Genomic DNA, 22,855 nt, shown 5'->3' with positions numbered 1-22,855 from the left:
TATTCACGTTAAGAGAATGCGTTGGTTCATACGTCCTCTCTGCGCCTGACCTATTTCTGTCACTTTTCCTGTGCCCCCTTCCCGACCACCCTCACGGTGTGCGACTCGTCTAAGCCAGCTTCATAAACGCTACCTGGCTCTTCCTACCTCCACAAAGCTTGTAGTATAGCTAGGATATGTAGAGTTTCCAACTTGTACATACAGGTACGACAGCCACTTGGTACTGCTGCATGACCTTGTATGCATGCGCCGTCGATGACGCATCCACGCCACGGACGCAGTCCTCCAGAACAAGCGTCCGGAAGCCAAACTTGGCAGCGTCAACCGCTGTGTGGCAAACGCAATAATCTGTGGCCAAGCCACACACGACAACCGTGGATATCGGCTCGCGCGCTCGATGCAATATGGACGCCAATTCCGTGAACTGTACGTAATTCGCACATGCAAAGCCAGAGTAGCTATCAATGCGCTTGTCTGTGCCCTTATGCACGTAGTGAACAGGAACGCCAGAAGTACAGCGAGCATCTAGCGCTGCTTGAATTCGTGCATGCATCTGAGAGCCTCTTGTTCCTGCAACACAGTGGTCAGGCCACATCATTTGGTCGATTGATGTGCTGGGATCATAGGGATGTGGCACACGGTGGGTTTGGAAAGGTTCCCGCCCGTGCACGGACGCAAACGAGACATGGTCTGACGGATGCATGTCTTGTGTTGCTACGATGCAAGTCCAATCATACTCGTTGATGAGACTCTCGATTCGTGGCACTATAGCTGGCGCGTCGCGAACAGATACTGAATACGTTAGAAATGAGAGTCCTTTCGCACGTGGCACCGCGCAGCTAGTCTACTTACACGAGCCATCGATAAAGTCGTTTTGCACATCCACGATCAATAGTGCAATGCCGGACTTTGGTGGTGCAGACATCAAGTTGGTTCTTGCTGCGGGTATGGAAAGAGCCCGCGCTGGCAAAGCCCATACTTCACGATTGGCGCGTGCGCACTGGCACGGTGGAGGAGCCGAACAATTCAAAAAAAATTATAAATTTCAACGGAGAACCATTGAAAAAAGAAGCGACAAGAACAGGATTCGAACCTGTGCGGTCAGAGACCAAACGCTTATCACCAGTCGGTGTAGAACCAAGTTCTAGGCGTTCCCGTTAACCACTCCGGCACCTTGTCGTGCTGTTGGGAATCGGACGACAAATATAATATTTAGTTATTTCGAATGTCTGCCGATCATGCTTCAAGCCTACTACGCACGAAAAAAAATTTGTTCACATTTCGATACACATAATCTCCTTGCGTTTGGTTCATTCATATCCCTACAGTTCCCAGGCGTGGGTACGCAGGCGACACACTGTAACTGCTGGCACGAACAGGCGGCGGGTTATGGATGCTGAGGCATACTCATTGTATGAAGTTCTCGAACTCGGAATGGCGTCTGGCAACGACGGTACTGGACGGCCACAATCGAATCCGAGCGACGCAGCATGTTAGAGTAGTGGGCCGTGGACTGTGTGCATCCGCGCGGTGTACGGTCCCCATGGAGCATCAAGCGTCTCTGGCGGGGTCGAACCAGCAGATGTACAGTCGCGAACACTTTGGCACACAGACCAATACATATGTCTTCCACACAGGCGCGTATGGCATACCGAAACCTCGACCCCGACGCGAAGGAGCTAGAAGAACGATGCCAGCGCACCAGAGCAGGGGACTTTTGGCGCCCATAGCTGATTTCTTCTTGGGAACAAATGCGTCGACCACGTCCAGGGCCCAGGATGGCACTGCGAAGGAGGGCAACGACGACGATGACCATGACACACCGCATCCGCTACCGTCGTCACTTGCATACCTGCACGGCAAAGGATTGCAGTCGGCTATACGGAGCGACGGTCGCATCGTCAAGACACGACTGCAGAGCAAGGACGTTGGCGAAGATGCGTACTTTCTAAAAAACGATGCCATGGGCGTGGCCGACGGTGTGGGTGGATGGGCATCCAGAACACGCGCGGACGCATCGCTATTTTCGCGATTGCTCATGCACTTTTGCTATGCAGAGTTGTACAGACAGGATCAGGCTATGCAAGCGTCATGGGATGCGCAGGAAGTGGAAGACGCGCAGAGCGCGTGGTTCAACTGCCATCCCGTGGACATTATGCAGACGGCATGGGAGCGGTGCGTGCGAGCGTCGAAGCGCGAAGGGATCCTTGGTAGTGCGACGGCATTGATGGCCGTCCTACGTGGAGACGAGCTGCGGATCGCCAACATGGGGGACTGTGTGCTGGTGCTTATCCGTGATGGAGAGCTCCTGTTTCGCAGTGCTGAGCAGCAACACAGCTTCAACTTCCCATTGCAACTGGGCATGATGGACGCAACGATCGAGAGTGTGACACTATCGAGCGCGCTGTGCATGCACCGGAGCGGTATGATTCCCGACGGTGCGACAGACTATGAGCTGCCAGATGTAAATGAGAAAATGAGCGACTACATCCACTCGTATGATCATGTGGGGAGCCAGACTGAATTTGACACGCCTAAAAACGATGCAGGACGTTGGGCACTCAAGGTGCAGCCGGGCGACCTTGTGATCATGGCGAGCGATGGCTTGTTTGATAACCTGTTTGACGATGAAATCCTCGATGCTGTGCATGATGTGATGGCTCTGTATCCGCCGGACGATCTACAGGCCATGCAGATGCACCTCCCAGGCGTGCTGTCGGAGAAGCTGTGCCACATGGCACGCGGTGTGATGGATGATCCCCGCACGATTTCAAGCCCATTCCAACAGCATGCGAATGAAGAAGGTATCTACTATGTTGGTGGCAAGAACGACGACGTCACTGTGGTGATCGGTATCATTTCTGAGCAGAGCGACGGGCTTGGCTCGCACGCACTGTCGTCGTCCTCGCCCCCCGACGACGCGCGCCAAGGATGAGAGGATGACACAGTAGTCACGCTGGTGCGTTGTTGTCGCCGCCCACAACATGCTGACCTCATCCCACTAGGCCATACCCATTCACTCCATAATCTCGCTTGTACCTAATAGATTCTTTGTAACAACACCAACTCGTCGCTAATTTGTCTGTCGCACACTACACGAAGGGTGGATTTTCTCTCGCGAGCGTGAACACACACTAGGTTCAGAGAGCGTGAGTGTGGGCCGCGGAAATAGCGCCAAAGAGCGAGCGTGTTGCGCTTTGTGATTTGAAGCCACAGCATGTCCAGTGCATCAACAAGCCGCGTCACCCTCGACGAACTGCGCGACGAAAAGATTCAAGAATGTGAAGCACAACAGCGGTACGTGTGATTGTGTGGCGTGAGGGACCACGAGCTAACACGACATATAGTGCCACAGCAGCCTCGCACGGCACCTGCGTGCGGCAAATATTGTACCTACTCAACAAGGTAGAGTCGGACGATGATGCTACAGCGGCAGCAGGGAATGCGCCTGCTTCGGAGCCCATCCTTGATGAGTGTGATGCACAACTGCCTCACGACGGGTTGCCGAAAGAAACTGCCTATTTGTTGATGACACGGGTACTGCGTGTGTCACAATTTCTTCGTGAGCGCGCGTTGCATGTATTGAAAGATGCACAGCCAGTGTCTGAGGCCTCGGAAGCCAGTGTCGAAGCTGCACCAATGCCCACGACCGGTACGACTACGTCTGCGGTAAGCAAGCCGGTCGAAACGAAAACGCCAGCTTCCGCTGAAAGGTCTAATGTTGACATCGATGCAGTCCGTCGTGCACCATCGACTGCCGATTCGACCAGCAACACGGCCACGAGCTCAACATCCAGGCTGGATCTCCCCGCATCCCAGCCGTTAGGTGTGCAAGCCGTCAAGCCACCACTGCCGTATGCCGCCCAAGCACATGCTCGTGGGTCAGTCCGATTACCGCCATCGCCCATGCCTCGCCCGGTCGAATGTGAAGCGACACTGCCGGCCATGACGCCGCCTCCAACTCTGCAAGCGCTTGCGCCGAACCCGCTCTCAGTCACGTATGCATCGTCACTGCGGCCACTTCCACCCGATCCATCGCGACGTATCACCGGCATCGGGACAGGTGGCGGATCCGTGCACCACCGCACAAGGAGAAGTGCACAGCGACCAGGCAGCGTCGGTAGTGGCAGCGGCAGCTATGTAGCCGGCACACCGAGTGCGAAAGCCGTGCAGAAAGCGAGTTCCCTTGCCCCTGACACTGTGGCGAGANTGGGCAAGTACAGGATCCANNGGCCAGCTCAACGGCCAGCCTCGTCCGCAAAGCAAGCAAGTGTTTGTTGACAGGCGATTGGAAAGTAGCATTTGCAGAGCAAAAGTTCTTGCGTGCCATGATGCGGATCGAGGAACTGAAGCAGGAAGGCCACTGGAGTTTCCGTCAGCCAAAACGGATCAAAGGCCCTGTCGAGCGCAAGACGCATTGGGACTATTTGCTGGAAGAGATGCGCTGGATGCAAACGGACTATCGAGAAGAACGCAAATGGAAATTGGCTGTCGCTTACGAGCTTGCGCACCAAATTGCTCAATGGCACCGATCCACACCTGAAGAGCGTATTGCCATGTGTGCATCACGGCGGATGTACAAGGATTTGCAGGAGCCTATGGATGTGGATAAGAGCTGCTACCCGAGCATTCACAAAGAGGCATGCCCCGATGTCGATCGCCAAGCCTCCTCACACGGTGCGTATGAGAAACGCGAGAGAGAAGAATACGGTCCACAGTCGACTGGACATGCAGTCGAAACCAAGAGCCAAAGACATGCCGACGTGAATGTCGATGTTCGCGGGCCTGACGCTCATGCCGAAGGACCAAAAATGGCAACAATGCGTGAACAACCGAGCCAGGGCGAGCCTCACGGCGCGTTGAGTGCGCAGGAAACTCCAGCTGTGCATCATGCCGGCGCTCCCCAACACATCAACAAGCCGCCTAGTGCGAAAGGGAAGAACGCCGTTAGCGATGCCGATGCCGATGCCGATGCAGAAACAGATGCTGACGGCGAGGCTGACGGCGAGGCTGACGGCAAGGCTCATCGCGACAAAGACATGCATGCGCGTAGCATGCCCAGCATCACATACCCAGAGAGTGATATGCCACCAACGAGCGAGACGCCTGCTCTTCGTTCACAGGCAGACAAAGAAGTGACACTCGTCGACAAGCTTCCGCTAGCGCTGGTGACAGCGATCCGAGCGCCGATCTTCAGTCTCGACCGAACGACCACAAGTGTGTCCCCATGGTCGCTCCTAGAGACACTCGATCCCCAGACCAGTGCTGCGCTCACTCAGATGGAGCAAGCGCCGACATTGCGTGCTGAGGAGCTGGACTTTGCCAAGCTGTTTCCCGAGTTGCCCCAGTATTCACCGCCCCATGCGTCGGATGATCCTGCGTCGCAGAAACGCCGAGACGACTCCCATGCACCACCATCGCGCCTTGTACATGTGACGCGGCTCTTGGACTCTAGGCCTGTGCTTGTTAGCACACTAGATCCAGCCAACTACCACGAACATGGACTCTGGGTCAATGCAAGTGAGTGGGCGGAGCGTCTGCCGTCTGTGCCAGAAGGACTTGGTCCTGGAGCAGTGCCGCCACATTTCGGCATACAAGCGCCAGGCTCTTTGCTCTTCGCTCGACGGTCAGGCAAAGTGTCTCGTGAACACACCATGCTGGCTTTGCATGCTGGCGGACCACCTGCGCCGCCCGCACGGCCTGAGACTCGGATTGAGCAGCTTTCATGGTCAGCGGACGACGATGCATTTGTCCAGGCACTTGCGAAGCAGTATCGCGACCATTGGGCACTCGTGGCAGACGTCTTTAATTCCGCACGCCTCGTGCTGCCGACAGAGAAACGCACGGCGTGGGACTGCTATGAACGGTGCAAGTGGCTGGCAGATGAGCAACGCGCGCAGCGGCCACCGCCCAAAGACACGAAGAAGCAGCACCGACAGAACCTGCTGGATACCATGCGCAAGTGGGCCAAGCGACGTGAGCAGCTCCAGCGCCAGGCGGCTGCGACGGCGGCTGCCAATGCACAGACGAAACGTGCGTCCTTGGCGGCTCATGATACGCATACGCAAATCAAGATGTCTGCTACACCTACACCGCAGGCTCTCAGCATGCTCAAGACGGAGCGAGACCAAGCAGCGATTCGCCAGTTCTTTGAGCAGCAACGAGCGGCGCAATTCGCCCTGGCTCAGCAGCAACAACAACAGCGTATGCAAATCGTTCAGGCCCAGGCGCAAGCTCAAGCTCAAGCTCAAGCCCAAGCCCAGGCTCACGTCCAGGCTCATGCTCAAGTCCAAGCCCAAGCCCAGGTTCAGGCTCAGGCTCAGGCTCAGGTTCAGGCTCATACCCATACACAGACGTCGTCCAGCGATGATCAACAGCAGCGCCCGGCCACGTCAGTCTTGTCATCAGCCACCTCGCCGACACCACCAGCTGCACGCTCGCCTGTTCCAGCGACGCCCAGCACGGCGCATGCATCAGTGCCTCGGCCTTCAGTCACACAGATGCCGTCAACGCCCTCGCCTGTCCAGACGCAGCAATACCTGGCGGCACTGACCGCGAATCAAAATGCCGCGAAACAGCATCCTATCATGGTGGCTGGTCAATCGATGCCATTCGCTCGGACGGGTCAGCCAGTTTTTGGCATCGACACATCCTCGGCCTTTGGTAATAGCAGCAGCACATCGAGCATAAAGAACGCCACTTCCCAGGTCCAAGCGCCGTCAGCGGCACCTGGTACGAATGCGCCTCGCCCACCGCAGCCCATCGTGATTGCATCGTCATCGCCATCGTCTCAGACCGCTCGATTGAATCGCTCTTCTTCTGCCGCCATCGATGCACGTCCGCTAGGATTCCCTGGCTCTGCAACACCCACTGGCACTGCTAGTACATCGGCTCCTGGCTCGGTTCCTGGCTCAGTTCCTGCACATGATGCTTCCTCGGGTTCTGGCACTGGCGCTGCCTCCACACCTACCGGTATCACTGGGGCTACTGGGACCGCGGGACATGGAATGCCTGCTACTCCTTTGACGCCGAATAGGACAGCGATCGCGATGAATGGCGCTCATGTCCAAGGCCGGCCAACCACTTTCACAGCTTCGATGCCTTCTAGAGCCACACCATCTCCTGCTACTGGGATGTCACCCGTAGGCCCAGCGCCTGCACCGGCGACAGCACCGCCCAACTTGCATGCTCTCCAACAGCAATTGGCCATCACCCTCGCTGCATCGCATCTGAGTCAGGAGCAGATCAATGGACTTGCGATCCAGCTTTACAAGCAAGCTCAGCATCAACAGCAGCAGGCTCAGCAGCAGGCTCAGCAGCAGGCTCAGCAGCAGGCACAACAGCAAGCACAGCAGCAAGCACAGCAACAGGCTCATCCGCATCCTCAACAGACTCCACCGACGGCCCACCCCCACCCGTCGTACCAACCTCAAGTACTTGCCCAGCGACAGGGAGCCACGCAACAACAAGGCGCCCAACCACAACGCGCAGGATACGAGGCACAGGGAGCAGGCTCATTCGCTGGCACCAACACATCACGTTATGTGACAATGCCACAAGCGACAGCATCCATGGGGAGCCTGAATGTAACGCCTGCATCACCTATTGTGCCAAGCGGCCAAGGCGGCCAAGGCGCTCAAAGCAGTCAAAGCAGTCAAGGCGCTCAAGGCGGCCATGGGGCCAACAGTCATCAAGGAACACCGTCACCACATCCCTAGACCATTACGTTCACTACATAGCATACCACAAGACAGTTGTCCCTAGCACGATCAACGCGCATAGCCAGCTCGGATCAAGCGGCCGCCGTACCGACGACACCGTCGCCGATGACGCTGGGCCGGAAAATCCCTGAACACCAGCTTTTTGATTCACTGTCTGGAGGAACTCTGTACCACACAGCGAGCGAGCGTGATCATAGATTTCATGTTGCGACTTGAGCACGTCAGAATTTTCCAGGCCAAGCGCATACGGCGACGTCAGCTCAAACGCAATGTACGCGGCCAGCACGTTCTGAGAGCATTCCGTACAGAGAGACGACTTATCCGATGACCCAGAGAGAAAGAAAAATGCCTGCTGTGGCTTGACTTCTGGCAACTGAGTTGTATTTGTGCTCGAGTTGCTGGGTGTCTTGGCAAAAGACACATTGCGGCTGCGTGGAATACTCTCCAGCACACGTTCCCAATACTCGTCGCTGTACACGTCAGCAACGATATCGTCAGGAACACTGCGCCGATACATGCGCGAAAGCTGTGAGTCTTCCTGTTGTGCCATCGTCCTGACTATAGACGAGAGACAATACTGGCCTGTGTGGTCCTTTGAGCACACGGCATCGTGGAAGGGATTGAAAATGTACAGATAATTATACAACTTGAGTACCTGATCGTTCGGCTTTTCCAGCTCGTCCGAGCACTGGTCCCAGAACTGGCCGAGGAAATGCCTCACGAGCGAGCGGTCACACCCCGTGCCAGAGTCACACAGCTTTCTCAGCGACGATTGCAGCGCATCTGACGAGTTCACCGTCGTCGACTCGACAGCAAATGCATTCGTCGCATTGATAAGTGGCTCTGTACACTGCTGGAACAGGTTGTCCTCGTCCAGCTGCGTCAACAATGTCGAACAGTTCGACGAAATGTCATTGGGTATGTAGTCAATCGTCGGCATGTTGGACGAGCCAGCCAGTCCCTGCACGGCGAGAGGCACACTTCCTACGACGAGGCCTAGCCATTGTGCCCACATCGTTCTGCGTTCGCAAGTCGCAGCTGCACCAGCCCAGTGCTTGTGTGCGTATGTATTCAACGCATCTGGCGTTGTTCAACACTTGCGCTGTCTGCTGCTCATCATGCCGTACATGAATTGGCATGCATAGAATTACGCACTATCTCGTGCTACATAGCCAATCGCACGGTCTAATACCTCCACTAAGTGTAGCATCGACGCCTTCTCCTCCACAGCCAGTGTCTCGAACGACACCAGCCCGTACTCTTGAACAATGTCCCCCAACACTTCGTACATCCTCGCGACGCGCGGCTGGGTTTCGTGAAGATAGTCCGCCATGTAGTTCAAGTCCTGTGCATCGGTATAGTAGTCCAGAGAAAACGCTAGCGACATGAGTGAGCATGTGTCATTGTGTGCGTGCGTGCCTCATGCACGCGCGTGTGTATACGTACGAAGAGCTTCTTGCTGCTCAGCATCTAGTAAATCCATCTTGCTCAGCACATTCACGTGAGGCAACTCCCAACATCAACATCGCTCGCAACGACAGGACAAGGAGTGCAATGTAGCGTGAAGGATCCATGATGTTTGATGCATCTGCCAGATGAACGGCGACGAGCTGTTCCGGTTAGCCCTTGCACGCCTCGTGTTGAGCTGGGCACACAGCCACTCTATGTTCACGTACACGCCATTCATGCTTTCTTTGCAAGTGCTCGAGAATCCGCTGCAGGCTGGGATGATTCGTCGATAGCTCGACTTGCCCCGGCAGATCGAAAAGCACGTAGTCATGCTCCAATGCAGCCAATCGTGTCTCAAGCCAGTCGAGATTCTGCTCCAAATACTCCATGCAGTATAGCATAGCGCCATTTGGACCGAGATCCAGCTCAGCCATCACATCCGAAACACTGATGAGCTCCGACAGCGTTATGTCACATGGATACGGCACATGCTCGTTCGCTGGATCAAGATTCACGATATGCACGCCGCGTTCCAACGCAATAAGAAACTTGGTGAGACAATGTCAGTCCCGCTTCGCGTCCGACTTTGTTCATGCGCATACCTGGTACATGCCATGGCTTGTGCGTCAGAAACTGTGTTCGACATGCCTCACTTTCCCTAGCCCACCACCCGCCTTTGGACAACGTACCAGTATGTTGTTTTCCCGGATCCTGGTGGCCCAACCTGTATGCATGTGTCTGTGAGCGTCTGCTCTTCTTCTTAAGCCTTGCCACACACGTACAACTAGCTGCCCATACTTGACCATGTCGATGAGCGTGAGTGGAGGCGTGTGTCGACTTTGTAGCGCTCGGCGCCACTCGTTGGCATGAAGCGAACGAATGAATGAATGGACGAACGTCTTCCATGACCAAGAATAGGCAGGGCATCGGAACCCAGCGGGACAACACCTAGTGGTGGGAATCATTATGCTGCGTGCTACGTGAGACGCATCGCTCGTCGCGTATTCTGCGGCAAGTACGATGTATGCTCTAATGGATATGTACGTCACATGGTCACTCTATGCAAGGAACGTCCATCCATCACCCACAAGTCTCCAGCTCACACGTCTCCTACATATAGCTCGCCAGTTCGCACGCGCATGTCTGCCGCAAACTGCTTACTTGGTGTGGTGAATGCGCAACTTGCCGGGCGAGTACTTGAAATTGGCAGCGTAGCTCTTAGGAGGGATTCGTGCTTTGTGTGGCTCCTGCACAAAGTAGTGCCAGCCCTGCTTCTCGCAAAAGTGGATTGCATCCTCCCTTGTGTCGAATTTCATCACAAGCGCCTGCTGATGATCCGCACTGTCGATCGATCGTCGTTAATACGTCCTGCAGTATCGTATACGTACGTGCTGGCCCAGCCCATAAGTGGGCTTTCCCACCGGCCAGATCCCTGAAGAATATCAAAGTCAAGGCGCCAATCACGCGTACCAGCCTTGCCTGATTGTGTCGCTGGTTTCGACGGCTGGTAAATGCGCACGGTGCGCTGGTGCAAAGAGTCTAGTTGCACTGCTAGCTTGCATGGATTCGAGGATACATGTGCAAAAGCAGGAGAGATCCATGCGCACATGAACGAAACGTACTCGGTGCATCGCTTACGATTGCAGCAGGTGTTGGTTCACCAATGCGGTTCACCTGCTCTGCCACAAGATCTCGCTTCTCGCCTGCTGGCGGCGAAGCAGGCACTGGCTGCTTTTCTCTCATGATCCGCACGCTTGTGTGCATGGTGCGATGCAGCGATGGCCGCAGCGGCAAAATCTGTCGGCATGCAATCCTACTCATGGTTGTCGACGGCGTAGCCAAAAATCAATCACCCACACAAAAAGCGGATGGATCGCCCGTCGCTGCTGCTGCCGCCGCCGCCGCCGCTGCCCAGACAAAGCCTGTGTGTGTGGACAATTGGCTACGGACGAGCGAATCGGCATGCACACATTTGGATCGTCACGTGAAGACATGTCCGACCGCTATATGAAGGTTGCCCCCTCCTTATTACGATGGACAGGACGCGTGTACGAGACATTCCCTGGGGGACAAGACCTTCTTACCTGACACTGTCTGCGCTGGCCTTCATGGACTGCTCGGTACAGTCCGCTTTCATCCAGTCACTAGCGCGCTACATAAACTACATTGTACGCACACATACGTGTTAGTCGGTGCGCATTATCAATATGCTAGCGAACCTGTCTCGGGTTAGCTCGTGTTCAGCGTTGTCCATGATGAAGGATGAAGATGAAAAAAAAAATAGGGCATCAGTCTCGATAGATAGATAGATAGAAACATCAAAGTGAAGGGTCACTCGGATAATGTGGATAAGAAAAAGAGAATGGCATCCTTTGCCAACAAAATCATATACATACCATGGACGAGAGATGCATGTGTATCTGCGTGGAGGAGACGATGCGTAGGATCGTCGACACAGTATCTCGGTTTCTACATGCAGTAAGCGCCGACACGAATGGCAACAGCTCACATTGAAGACGAAGTATAAAAAAAAAAGACGGATGCCAGTCCAGTAGGCACAGGGAGGCACGTATGGAGGCGTGCGCCTTGGGTCACGATGTCATTCTCGTGCAGACGCCATGCCAGACATGGGGTGCACTCCACCTGTTTGACGAGAAATGGGCTCATTTTTATGAAGATGAGAAATTACACCCTCAAGTCACCCCATCTTCCTCATCCGACACGGCTTCATATAGGATGGTGGTAGTGCTCCCAGGCGACGTGATCGCCAATGCAGCGCATGCAAGCGATCAAATCAAACTAGGACCTGGTGTGCTTCCAACGCCTGATGTGCCAGATACACCAGCGTCGCTTACATCTATCCATACCGGTGCACTGGGACATGTGGTCACGAAGCAACGCCGGCGCGAATCGCGCCCAGCGACTATGCACGGGTGGTATGTCGAGTCGGCGCAGCGCAGATATGTGCCGAGTGTTGGTGATCGTGTCATTGCGCAGGTTACGAATCGTGGCATGGAGTCTTACACGCTGACGTTGTTCTCGGCGCATCCAAGCACGTTGCCTGTGCTGGCATTTGAAGGAGCAACGCGGCGGAATCGACCGAATCTACAGATTGGTGCGCTTGTATATGCGCGCGTGGTGAATGCAGAGCCATGGAGTGAGCCGGAGCTGAGCTGTATCGATCCTATTCACAACAAGGCAGATGGGATGGGCGAGCTGAAAGCGACGGAGCCGGATGTCGCAATGGTGTGGCAGGTAAGCCTGTCATTAGCACAAAGTATGCTTAGGCCGCAACACACGCTTCTCCTGAACGTATCGAAGCACTTTGCATTCGAAGCGGCGATCGGGAAGAATGGCCTTGTATGGGTGCGTACGGCACAAGCAGAACATGCCATAGCACTGGGCCGGGTCCTTGCTGCGGCCGACAAGTCGTGTCAGACACATGCGCTCGCCAGCAGTGGTCGTGGACAGGGCAACGGAGGCCATGCACGAGACACTGGGGAGCACAACGACGACATGGACGTGGACAACGACAATGACGACAGCGACAACGACAAAGCGAACGAGCACGACGAACGTGCTAAGGAAGAAGAGACGCCCAAGACGCTCCACCAACGAATCCGAGCGAGAGGTGAGCTGCGGAAGGAGGATATTGCCGAACTAGTACGGACGTGAGGCGAGACGCGAGCGAGAGGAACAATGCGGACGCAGGAAAGCAAGTCGCAGTGAGTGAGGGGGATTGGGGTTGGGGTGTGACGGCGATGTCGCATGGGATATAGAGAGCGAGATGGCGGGGGGAGGGGGAAACAAAAGCTATGCGGGTATGAAGACACTCTGGACGAGCTAGGGACGGCGCTGGCCCAGAGCAACGCCAAACATGCTACCGAACTTTTTCCAATCAGGCAACGAAAGAGCGGCAGCAGCCGTGCTCGACGACGACGACGGCGTTGTGGGCCGATGAACGAGGGATGCGTCGGGCAGATCGTCTTTCGTACGGTCGCCGAGCTCAGGCATCGCATACACGTCCGCATTTGGGTCGAGCTGGAGCGTCGACAGCGCGGATGTGGTGGGAAGTGCATCGGGAGCACGGTCGATGGCGGCAAGAAACTCCTCGACAAGAGGATTCTGATCCAGTCGGCGCAGGCCCTGGGACATGCGTGTTAGTACGGAGCGGGGTCTTTGTCGCACAGCTGCACAGTGGTGCCTGGCGTGCCGATATCGCATCACATAGACAGACATGCCCAGCATGTCGCAGGCAGACTGGCTAGCCAATGCATGTATACGTACCTTGAGATCCAAGAGTTTTTGAAAGTTGCCGAGCGACTGGTCGCCGACGCGCTGGCGGTAAGCCTCGACGAAGGCACGCGGGTCGTCGGGCGCTATCAGCATCGAGAGCACAGGCTCAATGCGAGCCATGGCCTTGTCAACAATGCGGCTGTAGGCCGTTTGCAGGGACTGTGGTTGAGGCGTGGCCCTGGAGCCTGTAGACGAGGCAGCGGCAAAGTGCGGCCATTCGAGTAGGAGGGTGTGCACATGGTGCACGTCGCGCTCGAGCTGCTCAGCCATACGACGGCGAATGGGACGCAGCCTCACGATCGACTGCACGATCCGTGTCACGGTGAGAGCAGCAGCCTTGTCGCACCAGGAGCGAACGTAGCGCTTGTTTTCCACATGATGACGCACGATGACCCCGATGCTTTCGAGGCCGCTGGCAAGCAGGTCGACCCAGGCGCTTTTGTCGTCGACTTGGTCGCGCTGAGCCCAGGGAATCTCCGGGCGCAGCAGCGCCTGGAACGCAGGATCAAGCGCCGTATGAAGAGTACGCACGAGGCTTTGGAGCGCCGAGGTGATGACGCCGAAAAAGACGTCGCGCTCCGACTCGAGAACCACAGCGGGCGCCGCCTTGTCGAGGGCACGCTGTTTCTCGGTGAGCCGCTCAGCTAGTTGGGTGCATGTCGTCGCACAGTAGTCGGCCGTATTGAGCACGGTGCACAGATGCAACGCATCTTTGGTGTGCAGGGCCGGGAGCAAGACATCGGCAGCGTACTTCTTGAGCCACTTGCTGTACACATTCGCAAGCTCACGAAGCGGTGCACGAGGGCCCAGCTGTGCGCAGCGCTCGAGTGTCTGGCGATAGAAAGTGACGAGGTCCGTCGACGACACCAGCACACGCACAGGCTCATCGCCTATGTTCGGCTCGGCTGCGGTCGTCGCAGACGCAGCAAACTGCGCCAGCATGTCAGCGAGCTTGCGGTCCTGCGCATCGACGTAGATGCCGAGGTATGGCGAGAAGGCTGATGAGATGGGCCTCGACTGGGAGAACGTGATGCCGTACTGCCGAGCGACTTGGCTCTCGAACTCGTTTGTGACGTGCAATGCATGCAGAAGGACATCCACCTGAAGCCGCGGCTGCTCGCGCACGAGCACGCTGCGCATGTCGTCGTGCGTGATGTTGGCAAAGAGCGTGAGCAAGCGGTGGTCGACGTTCCACTGTGGAAGAAAGGCCGGTGCATGTTCGTCCGCATAGATGCGTAGCAGACGGCGGATCCACGCATACCGACGGGGCACATTGTCGAGCTGACCAGCCTCATCGACAGCACGGAACACGCGGCGATACTCGCGGAGCTGGCGCGTGCAGTACCAATCAATAAGCTTCTCACACACGTCGGGGCCCAGAGCATCGACGACGAGCGCAGCGTCTGGCAGCACAGACTCGCGGGCAGGCAAGCGGTGCTTGGCAGTCTGGAACACTGACTCATACTCGTCCATGACCATGCGATGCAGCTTGTCGCGCAGCACTTGGATATGCGTCTGCAGCTGCACAATGCACGGCACAGCGCGGAATTGCTCAAAGTACGAGAGAAGCGCTTGCACAGCTTGCAATGCGGACGCTGCCTCGCGATATTGTTTGAGCTCACACAGCTGCTCCAGATGCATTGTGCTGCTGACGAGCATTTGCAACCGGCGCAGCGTGACGATCGACAGGCCGACGTTGCGTTTTGCCATGTCGAGCCAGCGGATCTCGGCTGTGATTTCACCGACGCTAGCCTCGGCACGACTCGCATGTTTTTCCAGATGTGCAAGAGACGTCAGCAATTCCTGTGCATTCTGATCATGGGCGTCCGGCACACTGTGCGACGCGGTGGCGAGGAGCGCATGTGTGTTTTGCCGATTGAGCGCGAGTTTCGCATGGATTTCGCTCTGTGCACGCTGAACGTGTGGTATGCTGAGTTCTTGGAATAGCGTGCCTGGGCCGGTCGGTGTGCTTGCTTGGTCGCTAGGGTCAGTGAGCTGGCTCTTGGCACTCGTGCTGCTCTGGACGCTGTCAAGCAGAAGTGCATCAACTTGCGCGGCAACGTCGTCTTGGCTCGCTGGTGTGTGAGGCTCACTCGTTACTGAGCGCACCGAGGCAGCTTTTGGGCCGGTCGTCGCTACAGCTGCCATCTGACGCGTGCGCCGGGAGCAAAGGATGAGAGGCACGCGAACTTCAACGACGGTGGAGGAAGAGTGGGGGTGAGAGGCAAGGCTCGTCGATAGGTGCCACAGATCGGCAGCCGTGCGACGTCAAGTTCAGTCGCGAGTCAAGTCGATGGGATCGGCTACGTTACGATACGCTACGATACATTGCGTCGCTTCGCGTCGCGTCGCGTCACGTCGCGATACGCTACGCCTCGCGGCGTAACGCCACACACGACACTGGTTCGACTACAGGCAGGCAACTCTGATCATGTTGGGGACACAGGGCCCCGCTTGGTGCGGTATGAGCATGTGGAGGGAGACTCGCGGGGCAGCTCAGAGGCGCCGGCAGGCATGGATGTCCTGTTGAGCGATCGAACCGACACGGATGGCCACGTGCGCACCGCGGGTCAGCCGTGCGTGGATGGACCGGCCAGCATAATTCCACAAATGCTCCACATGCTTTCTTTCCCCTTCGCCGCCGCCCCACGCGACGGTGCGCGGTCGGCCGTGGCCGGATTGGATTCAGGCGGGGAAGGGGCAGGGGGAAGAGAGAGAGAGAGAGAGAGAGAGAAAGGGAGAGAAAGGTCCGACCTTGTGTGGGCACACAAAGAGGGGAAAGAGGGTAAGGCCGGTCAATTGTGGACGGACCCAAACTATTTTTTTTCCCCGCCCCCGCCACTATGGATATTGGTAAGAAGCGCGACGCAGACTTGACGGCTCCAACGCCGCAGAACACGCCCCAGACGAATGCGCCCATTCAGCGCGAGCGGCTTACGCGACCGACGGTCAGTACAATCGGTGAAGAGGACGAAGGAGCGTCGGGTATGGCTGCAGCGGCGCTTCCGAACGCAGCACTGACGGGCATGATCCAGGATCGTCTGTCCAGCTTGGTCGGTCAGTCATCTGGATATATTGAGGCGTTGCCAGAAGAGGTGCGCCGCCGGGTGGAAGGACTGAAGGGTCTGAATGTGCAGCACCAGAAACTCGAGGCACAATTCCAGCGCGAGATCCTTGCGTTGGAAAAGCGGTTCGCCAAGCTTTATGCCCCCCTCTATGACCGACGCAAGCAAATTGTACTGGGTGAGGTGGAACCGACGGCGCACGAAGTAGAAGAAGGCGAGGCTACGGACAAGCTGGACGATGACGACGACGAGGATGACGACGAGGAAGGTGATGGCGATGACGGTGTCGACCAGAGCCGCAAGTCGCTCGCGAACATGTCGATTCGGACAGATGCACCGAAGGGCATTGCTGAGTTCTGGCTCACGGCGCTCAAGAACCATGTGGCACTCTCGGAGCTGATTACAGAGCGCGACGAGGGTGCACTGCGTCACTTGATCGATGTGCGTCTGCGGTACTTGGACAGCGCCAGTGAAGACGGCGCCGGTTCTTCTTCATCGGCTGCTGGTGTGCCCGCCCCTGGTCAAGTGCAGCAAGGTTTCCAGCTGGACTTCTCGTTTGATGCCGACAAGAACGAGTACTTCAAAAACCCCGTGCTTACCAAGACGTACTTCTACCAGGACCAAGTAGGCTTTACTGGGGACCTTGTGTACGACCATGCCGAAGGCACGTCTATTGATTGGACGTCGCCCGAGAACAATCTCACTCATCGCCTCGAGACGAAGAAGCAGCGCAACAAGAATACCAATGAGACGCGCACAGTGAAGCGGTTGGTACCAACGGATTCGTTCTTCAACTTCTTCTCGCCACCAAAGCCGCCGCGCGATGATGATGAGGACGAGGCCGACGAGGACGAGCTGGACTCATTGGAAGAGCGGCTTGAACTTGACTATCAGATTGGTGAGGACTTGAAGGACCGCATCATTCCTCATGCCATTGACTTTTTCACTGGCAAGGCATTGCAGTATGAGAACCCCGATGAATGGGACGATGACGATGCGTTCGACGACTATGATGATGATGACGATGAAGATGGCGATGACGACGATGTGCGTGCGCAAGCGGTTGGCGGCAACGCCTCCGCGGAACGTCAGAATCCGCAAGAATGCAAGCAGCAGTAATGCGCATACGCTCACACCCACACCGACACCCACACCGACACCCACACTCACACCGACACCCACTCTACCTCCTACGTCCACGTCCATGCCCACATCCCTATCCATATCGACATCCACAACCAGGTCCAGGTCCACATGTAGTACATGCGAGCAGCGAGGGTGAGGGCGAACTGTGGCCGTATTTGATTTGTAGCGTTGTCCTGACCTATAGCTTTATTGTGATTCGAGTTGTTGTCTAACTTGACGCATTGCTAGATGAAATGGCTGATTCTGTTCGTTCCAATTCTTTTGCGTATGATACATTTTCGTTAGGCCATCGTCCACCCGCTGTCATCTACGTTGTCGCCCACGCCAGAATGCGCAGCCACTCGATCGCTATGACCATCTTCTGCTTTGTGAGTTCTATGATTGTCATCATCATCACCCTCACCCTCACCACCCATGCTCATAGACAGGCGGTAATAGCTGGGCATGTTGTCGGCGACGTCAAAGAGTCGCGTCTCCGAACTTTCGATCCGTGCTTGAAGATCTATCAGATCACTTGCTTGTTCGCATACAAAGCCCAACAGCATGCTTGGGTCCATCTGCGAGATGGGCAGCAACGATGTATGGGGCGTGTGGAAACTGTCGAGCTCCTCTGCCGTATACGCCTCCTCAAACCAAGGGGACACAGTGCTGGCCAGGTCGGTCGATGCGCCGACGCTGGCCCTGGTCATCCTCGGCGGCGAGCGGAATGGCACACAGGGCCGAACATGGTGTGGGTCCAGGCACAGCAGATGTTCGCGCTGCACACCGACAAAGTACAGGGATGACCGCGGCCGACCGCCAACAACGCCAACAGACTGTGGCATCGTAAAAGACTGTTTGAGAGCAGGGCGATAGTGGGGCGGCACCTGATCCAATCCCAGTCGCTGGACAAGAAGGATCAGCACAGGCCGTGTCCATGGATCACTGCGTCCAGGGGCGAACGAGGCGGCGACGACCTGTTCCTTGTACAGCATGCCGTCGTTCGTCACAACGACGCCCAGGCCGCATGCGTCGTACGCTTGAATAAGCTTGCACAATGCAAATGCTGCGGTGCTGGGCCCGAACCAGTCGCCTGCCTGCACGCCAAGACGTTGGCCTTCATCAACGAGCCGGTGGATACTAAAGGGGCACTCGAGACTTGGGTCGTCCATGAACCAAGACAAAATTCGTGCGTATTGTGGATGTGTCTTTTGCTTCGCGCGTCGGCGCCAGTGACGCCCGAGATGCACACGAATCAACGCATTGGCCAACATGCTCTGAACAGAACGAAGCATGCAGCCCCAGCCCACGTCGCTTGTGAAACATGTCCGATGTGTCAATGAGAGAATGTGCTGAAAGACAGCATGCACACTGTGCCATACACCCGGAAATGCCGTGTGCGCTGTCGGCGAGGTATACGGCACACCATGCGACGCGAGGAGCTCCCAGCCACGCGCTTTGAGTTGGTGTGCGAGCCAGGTGACGGACGTCGGCAGGGTATCGGAGGAGCCGAGTACCGCCTCGACGAGCGACAGGAGCGTCGAGACAGGCTGATGATCCGATATGGGCTGCTGAGACGAGTGCATTTGTGATGGACATAAGGGCGTCTCTTTGGCACTTGGGTCGGACTGGTGACTCGAATCGACAGCCGTCGCGGTCGACGGGGTATCGGGGGAATAGGACGACGTCGAAAGCACTTCTGATGCTGCTGAAGCGGTATCTTCGCTGGGTATAGGTGCAAAGTTGCTGCGGTACGTACACCAGACGAGGCTTGCAATGCTGCAATCCAGGTCGGCTTGCACTTCGCGGCCCGTGGAATGAGACGTGTGCTCGCTCATGCTTGATGATGCATCACTAGCACTCGAGCGAGAGACGGAGCTGCTTGGCTCTGGTGTGCCGTAAAACTCGCCCATGAGCCAGACTTGTGGATCAGACGATGGCCATAGACGCCACAAACGATCGCAAGTCATCTGCCACAGAGCCGCTGGGACCTGGCCGCGGATCCGATTCGAGACCCGGTCCAGTAGACTCCATTCCGATAATGGCGCCAAAGACATGGGGCGCATCACACGGTTTCGGCGCGGCCGGTGTCGTGAGCGCTGGATTTGAGTGGCAGAGTGGCGGCGAAACATGGAATAAGGCGACGGCTCTTCGTCACTTCCTCGCGGCTTGGTTGGTGACGAGCCGTCGTGGGTATGGTGCTGCTGAGGGCTGTATGCAGACACGTTCCTTGCTGCCGTCGGCTCGGAAGCATGCATAGACCCTGGCAGGGAAACTGGTTCGTCTGCCTCCTTGACACGTGCAATCCACTGTCGAATACGTCGGTATCGTGCACGATCGACGGGTACCGGTGGCTGCTGCGCACCAACACTCTCAGGATCGCTAGTGCTGCTTAATATTGACCGCGACGGTAGCCTGCTTTCCGAGAACGACGGGCTGCGGTGCCCATGTCGTTGAGGAGAATGGGCAGAAAAGGACCCTGTGGACGTAGATGCGTCGTCTCGACTGGGACGGCGTCCGCGATGGCAGGGAGAACTGATAGTGCGATCATGACACTGCCGCGTTGGGGCGGTAGCCATATATGATGCGATTGTCTATGGGAACGCACTTGACCGGAGCTGCTTTGACGGCGCCCTCTCGCCTTCCTTCGCAGCCACACACGCACACTTGGCTTTCTCCCACAGTTTGTGTATGTGTCTGTGTGTGTGCCTGAGACTTGCGTGTTATCACCCCAACGACCTGAGCGATTGGCCAAGAAGGACGACACGTCCACGTGGGGATACTCAAAGTTTTTTTTTTGGGGCGGCAGAAGTGGAGATGATGAACGCGATCATGCATGTTACATATGGTTCGCGCAGACTCCAGCGAATAAGCCGACAGACATACACGCCCGATTTGACGCAAGCCTTCCTATATGAGATCGAAATTTGACTGGAGGCAGACACGGTGCGAAAAGGCCAACCAGCTAGCTAGAAGACTCGGGCTGTGGCGAGACGCGTCCCCAGTAACCACGACTGCCGCGTGTGGGACGTCGTTTCGTGCATCTATGCATGTCTGAGCATGTTCTTGGCACTGTGCCATCCACATTGACACCACCATGTCTTGGCGTCGCTGACGAACTGTCCGAGACGCCGATGCCGATGCCGACTGGGACATCCTGCCTCGAGACTGCGGCTGCGTGGGACGATGACGCAAGCTTTCACCGTCGCATGGGTGGCCCATCGGGCCACAAGGCGTGCGTTGAAGCAGATGCACAGACACAGAAAATGTATGGAGGGATACGTGTGTGTACGTTCTGTGCGCACACGGACATGCGTAGGGCACGAAGCTAACAAGATCCATGTAGCATCCACGATGTATCGAAAGGGTCCAAGTTCTATGAGAACCAGCGCCGACGGCACGAGGCAGTGACACGGCGCATAGAGCGCATGTTGCAGCGAAGAGATCGAGCGCTCCGGGAGCTCACCAGCGACGAAGCGCGCGCGCGTGCAGAGCAGCATGTGTCTCGACTCGTCGCCGAACTTGAGCTGGAACGCGACCTGTCGCGGACGATCCTGCACTGTGACATGGATATGTTTTATGCAGCTGTGGAGCTCCAGCGGCGGCCTGAACTTGCTGGCGCATGCTTTGCCGTTGGACATGGCGTTTTGTTGACGGCTAGCTATGAAGCACGCCAGTTCGGCGTGCGATCGGCCATGGCTGAATTCGTCGCTCGAGCCATCTGCCCTAATCTTATTGTTGTGCCAGCGCATATGGATGTGTACAAGCGAAGCAGTGAGGCCGTCATGGCTGTGCTTGCCAAGTACGACGCGCAGCTGTATCAGCGCAGCCTCGACGAGGCCTATTTGGACATCACGTCCTACTGTGCCGAACATGGGCATGCACATCCCCGCGACGTCGCGGCACAGCTGCGAGCTGATGTTCTTGCAGCGACCGGCTTGACTGTAAGTGTGGGCATTGCGCCTAACCGGTTGCTAGCGAAGATCGCGAGTGATCGATGCAAACCAAATGGCCTATGGTACGTGGCACCGACGCGTCAGGATGCCTTGGCTTTTATGCACGACCTGAGTGTGCGGAAAGTGCCGGGCATCGGTCAAGTGATGGAGCGCATGCTGCAAGCCATGTCGATCCACACATGCCATGATCTATGGGAGCGGCGTATTGAGCTCAGTCTGTGCATAGACTCGTACCGTATGCTCCTGGCATCGGCACTTGGCATTGGCGATGCACATGTGACACTCCCCGCTCGCACCGCGCGCCGCTCCGTGGGCCGCGAACTGACATTTGCACCGACATCGGACCCGACGCACCTGCATGCGAAGCTGCGTGCGACTTGCGAGCAGCTTGAGCGAGATCTTGCCACTCTCGAGTACCGTGGCCGCACCGTGTCGTTGGTTGGTAAGCATGACACCTTTGAGCGATTTACTCGCGCACGTGCATGTCCGCAGGGCGTGTCGTCTTTTGACGATCTGTACGGGGTCGTGCACGCGTTGCTCGAGCAAGAGCGAGCGTCGTTCCCCGTGCCGCTGTGCCTGCGTCTTATTGGTGTACGAGTGTCTTCACTCATTGACTTGCAAGTGGCTCGAAATGGCGTGCTGGCACAATGGCTCCGTATGCCCGCTGCAGCTCGGGAAGCGGCATCACTCGAACCAGCGGACGCTGCGTCATCGCCAACGCGCTCATCATCAACGTCTCTCCCTCTGGTCAAGGTGCCGACGTCTGCATCAACATCGACGCTGCCGCCGACGCCATGCATTCCCGCCATTGTTCGTTGTCCCGTCTGTGGATGCAAAGTCAATTTGCGCGGCCAGCCAAGGCACGCACGCATCAACGAGCACATTGATGCCTGTCTGCAGCAGGGACAGGCGCAGCAGCAACCATTGTCGCCCGTACAACCAAGCCCACAACCACGCCCACGCCCACGCCCACGCGCACGACAACCGTCACGACGTCGACGTCCCTCGCCAGCTTCAATGACGCTAGATGCGTACTTTGGCCGGACCTAGTAATAAGCGCCTGCACCTGCATATGCTTGCTGCGTCGGCCTGTGCTGGCGCTCTGCATGTTGAGCACCAAATGCTGGCTCTGGCTCGTATGCCTTGGCAAACAAAGCGGCGCGTCCTTCTGACATGTACAGCTGGACCTCTTGCGCGGACGGAATGCGCTCAAATGACACCTAGAAGTGAGTGGTCAGCACCA

At 56.7% G+C, this 22,855-nt stretch overlaps 12 protein-coding genes across 12 annotated transcripts; 5 read left to right on the top strand and 7 right to left on the bottom strand.

Moving 5' to 3' along the window:
- Positions 1-169: 169 nt before the first annotated feature.
- On the bottom strand, positions 170-703 carry MGL_1568 (uncharacterized protein; the record flags this gene model as incomplete). The annotated part of the gene is made up of 1 exon (XM_001731333.1): positions 170-703. One exon carries the CDS (start codon positions 701-703, stop codon positions 170-172), a length of 534 nt encoding a protein of 177 aa, XP_001731385.1.
- Positions 704-1,690: 987 nt separating this feature from the next.
- Positions 1,691-2,935, top strand: MGL_1567 (uncharacterized protein; the record flags this gene model as incomplete). Its single annotated transcript, XM_001731332.1, has 1 exon — positions 1,691-2,935. The coding sequence occupies one exon, from the start codon at positions 1,691-1,693 to the stop codon at positions 2,933-2,935; it is 1,245 nt and encodes a 414-aa protein (XP_001731384.1).
- A 1,396-nt stretch (positions 2,936-4,331) lies between these two features.
- MGL_1566 (uncharacterized protein) lies at positions 4,332-7,718 on the top strand (the record flags this gene model as incomplete). The annotated part of the gene is made up of 1 exon (XM_001731331.1): positions 4,332-7,718. The coding sequence occupies one exon, from the start codon at positions 4,332-4,334 to the stop codon at positions 7,716-7,718; it is 3,387 nt and encodes a 1,128-aa protein (XP_001731383.1).
- A 13-nt stretch (positions 7,719-7,731) lies between these two features.
- MGL_1565 (uncharacterized protein) lies at positions 7,732-8,736 on the bottom strand (the record flags this gene model as incomplete). The annotated part of the gene is made up of 1 exon (XM_001731330.1): positions 7,732-8,736. The coding sequence occupies one exon, from the start codon at positions 8,734-8,736 to the stop codon at positions 7,732-7,734; it is 1,005 nt and encodes a 334-aa protein (XP_001731382.1).
- A 132-nt stretch (positions 8,737-8,868) lies between these two features.
- On the bottom strand, positions 8,869-9,204 carry MGL_1564 (uncharacterized protein; the record flags this gene model as incomplete). The annotated part of the gene is made up of 2 exons (XM_001731329.1): positions 8,869-9,098; positions 9,168-9,204. The coding sequence occupies 2 exons, from the start codon at positions 9,202-9,204 to the stop codon at positions 8,869-8,871; spliced, it is 267 nt and encodes an 88-aa protein (XP_001731381.1).
- A 136-nt stretch (positions 9,205-9,340) lies between these two features.
- On the bottom strand, positions 9,341-9,976 carry MGL_1563 (uncharacterized protein; the record flags this gene model as incomplete). The annotated part of the gene is made up of 2 exons (XM_001731328.1): positions 9,341-9,718; positions 9,953-9,976. 2 exons carry the CDS (start codon positions 9,974-9,976, stop codon positions 9,341-9,343), a joined length of 402 nt encoding a protein of 133 aa, XP_001731380.1.
- A 252-nt stretch (positions 9,977-10,228) lies between these two features.
- On the bottom strand, positions 10,229-10,991 carry MGL_1562 (uncharacterized protein; the record flags this gene model as incomplete). The annotated part of the gene is made up of 3 exons (XM_001731327.1): positions 10,229-10,280; positions 10,559-10,709; positions 10,793-10,991. The coding sequence occupies 3 exons, from the start codon at positions 10,989-10,991 to the stop codon at positions 10,229-10,231; spliced, it is 402 nt and encodes a 133-aa protein (XP_001731379.1).
- Positions 10,992-11,906: 915 nt separating this feature from the next.
- On the top strand, positions 11,907-12,845 carry MGL_1561 (uncharacterized protein; the record flags this gene model as incomplete). Its single annotated transcript, XM_001731326.1, has 1 exon — positions 11,907-12,845. The coding sequence occupies one exon, from the start codon at positions 11,907-11,909 to the stop codon at positions 12,843-12,845; it is 939 nt and encodes a 312-aa protein (XP_001731378.1).
- A 168-nt stretch (positions 12,846-13,013) lies between these two features.
- MGL_1560 (uncharacterized protein) lies at positions 13,014-15,614 on the bottom strand (the record flags this gene model as incomplete). The annotated part of the gene is made up of 1 exon (XM_001731325.1): positions 13,014-15,614. One exon carries the CDS (start codon positions 15,612-15,614, stop codon positions 13,014-13,016), a length of 2,601 nt encoding a protein of 866 aa, XP_001731377.1.
- Positions 15,615-16,309: 695 nt separating this feature from the next.
- MGL_1559 (uncharacterized protein) lies at positions 16,310-17,650 on the top strand (the record flags this gene model as incomplete). The annotated part of the gene is made up of 1 exon (XM_001731324.1): positions 16,310-17,650. One exon carries the CDS (start codon positions 16,310-16,312, stop codon positions 17,648-17,650), a length of 1,341 nt encoding a protein of 446 aa, XP_001731376.1.
- A 308-nt stretch (positions 17,651-17,958) lies between these two features.
- MGL_1558 (uncharacterized protein) lies at positions 17,959-19,914 on the bottom strand (the record flags this gene model as incomplete). The annotated part of the gene is made up of 1 exon (XM_001731323.1): positions 17,959-19,914. The coding sequence occupies one exon, from the start codon at positions 19,912-19,914 to the stop codon at positions 17,959-17,961; it is 1,956 nt and encodes a 651-aa protein (XP_001731375.1).
- A 1,170-nt stretch (positions 19,915-21,084) lies between these two features.
- On the top strand, positions 21,085-22,662 carry MGL_1557 (uncharacterized protein; the record flags this gene model as incomplete). Its single annotated transcript, XM_001731322.1, has 1 exon — positions 21,085-22,662. The coding sequence occupies one exon, from the start codon at positions 21,085-21,087 to the stop codon at positions 22,660-22,662; it is 1,578 nt and encodes a 525-aa protein (XP_001731374.1).
- Between the last annotated feature and the right edge of the window lie 193 nt (positions 22,663-22,855).

The sequence above is a fragment of the Malassezia globosa genome (assembly GCF_000181695.2).
Source record: "Malassezia globosa CBS 7966 chromosome Unknown mgl_sf_3.1, whole genome shotgun sequence".
NCBI lineage: Eukaryota > Fungi > Basidiomycota > Malasseziomycetes > Malasseziales > Malasseziaceae > Malassezia > Malassezia globosa.
Note: the sequence above shows the minus strand (reverse complement) of the source record. Positions and strands in the feature narration are given on the sequence as shown.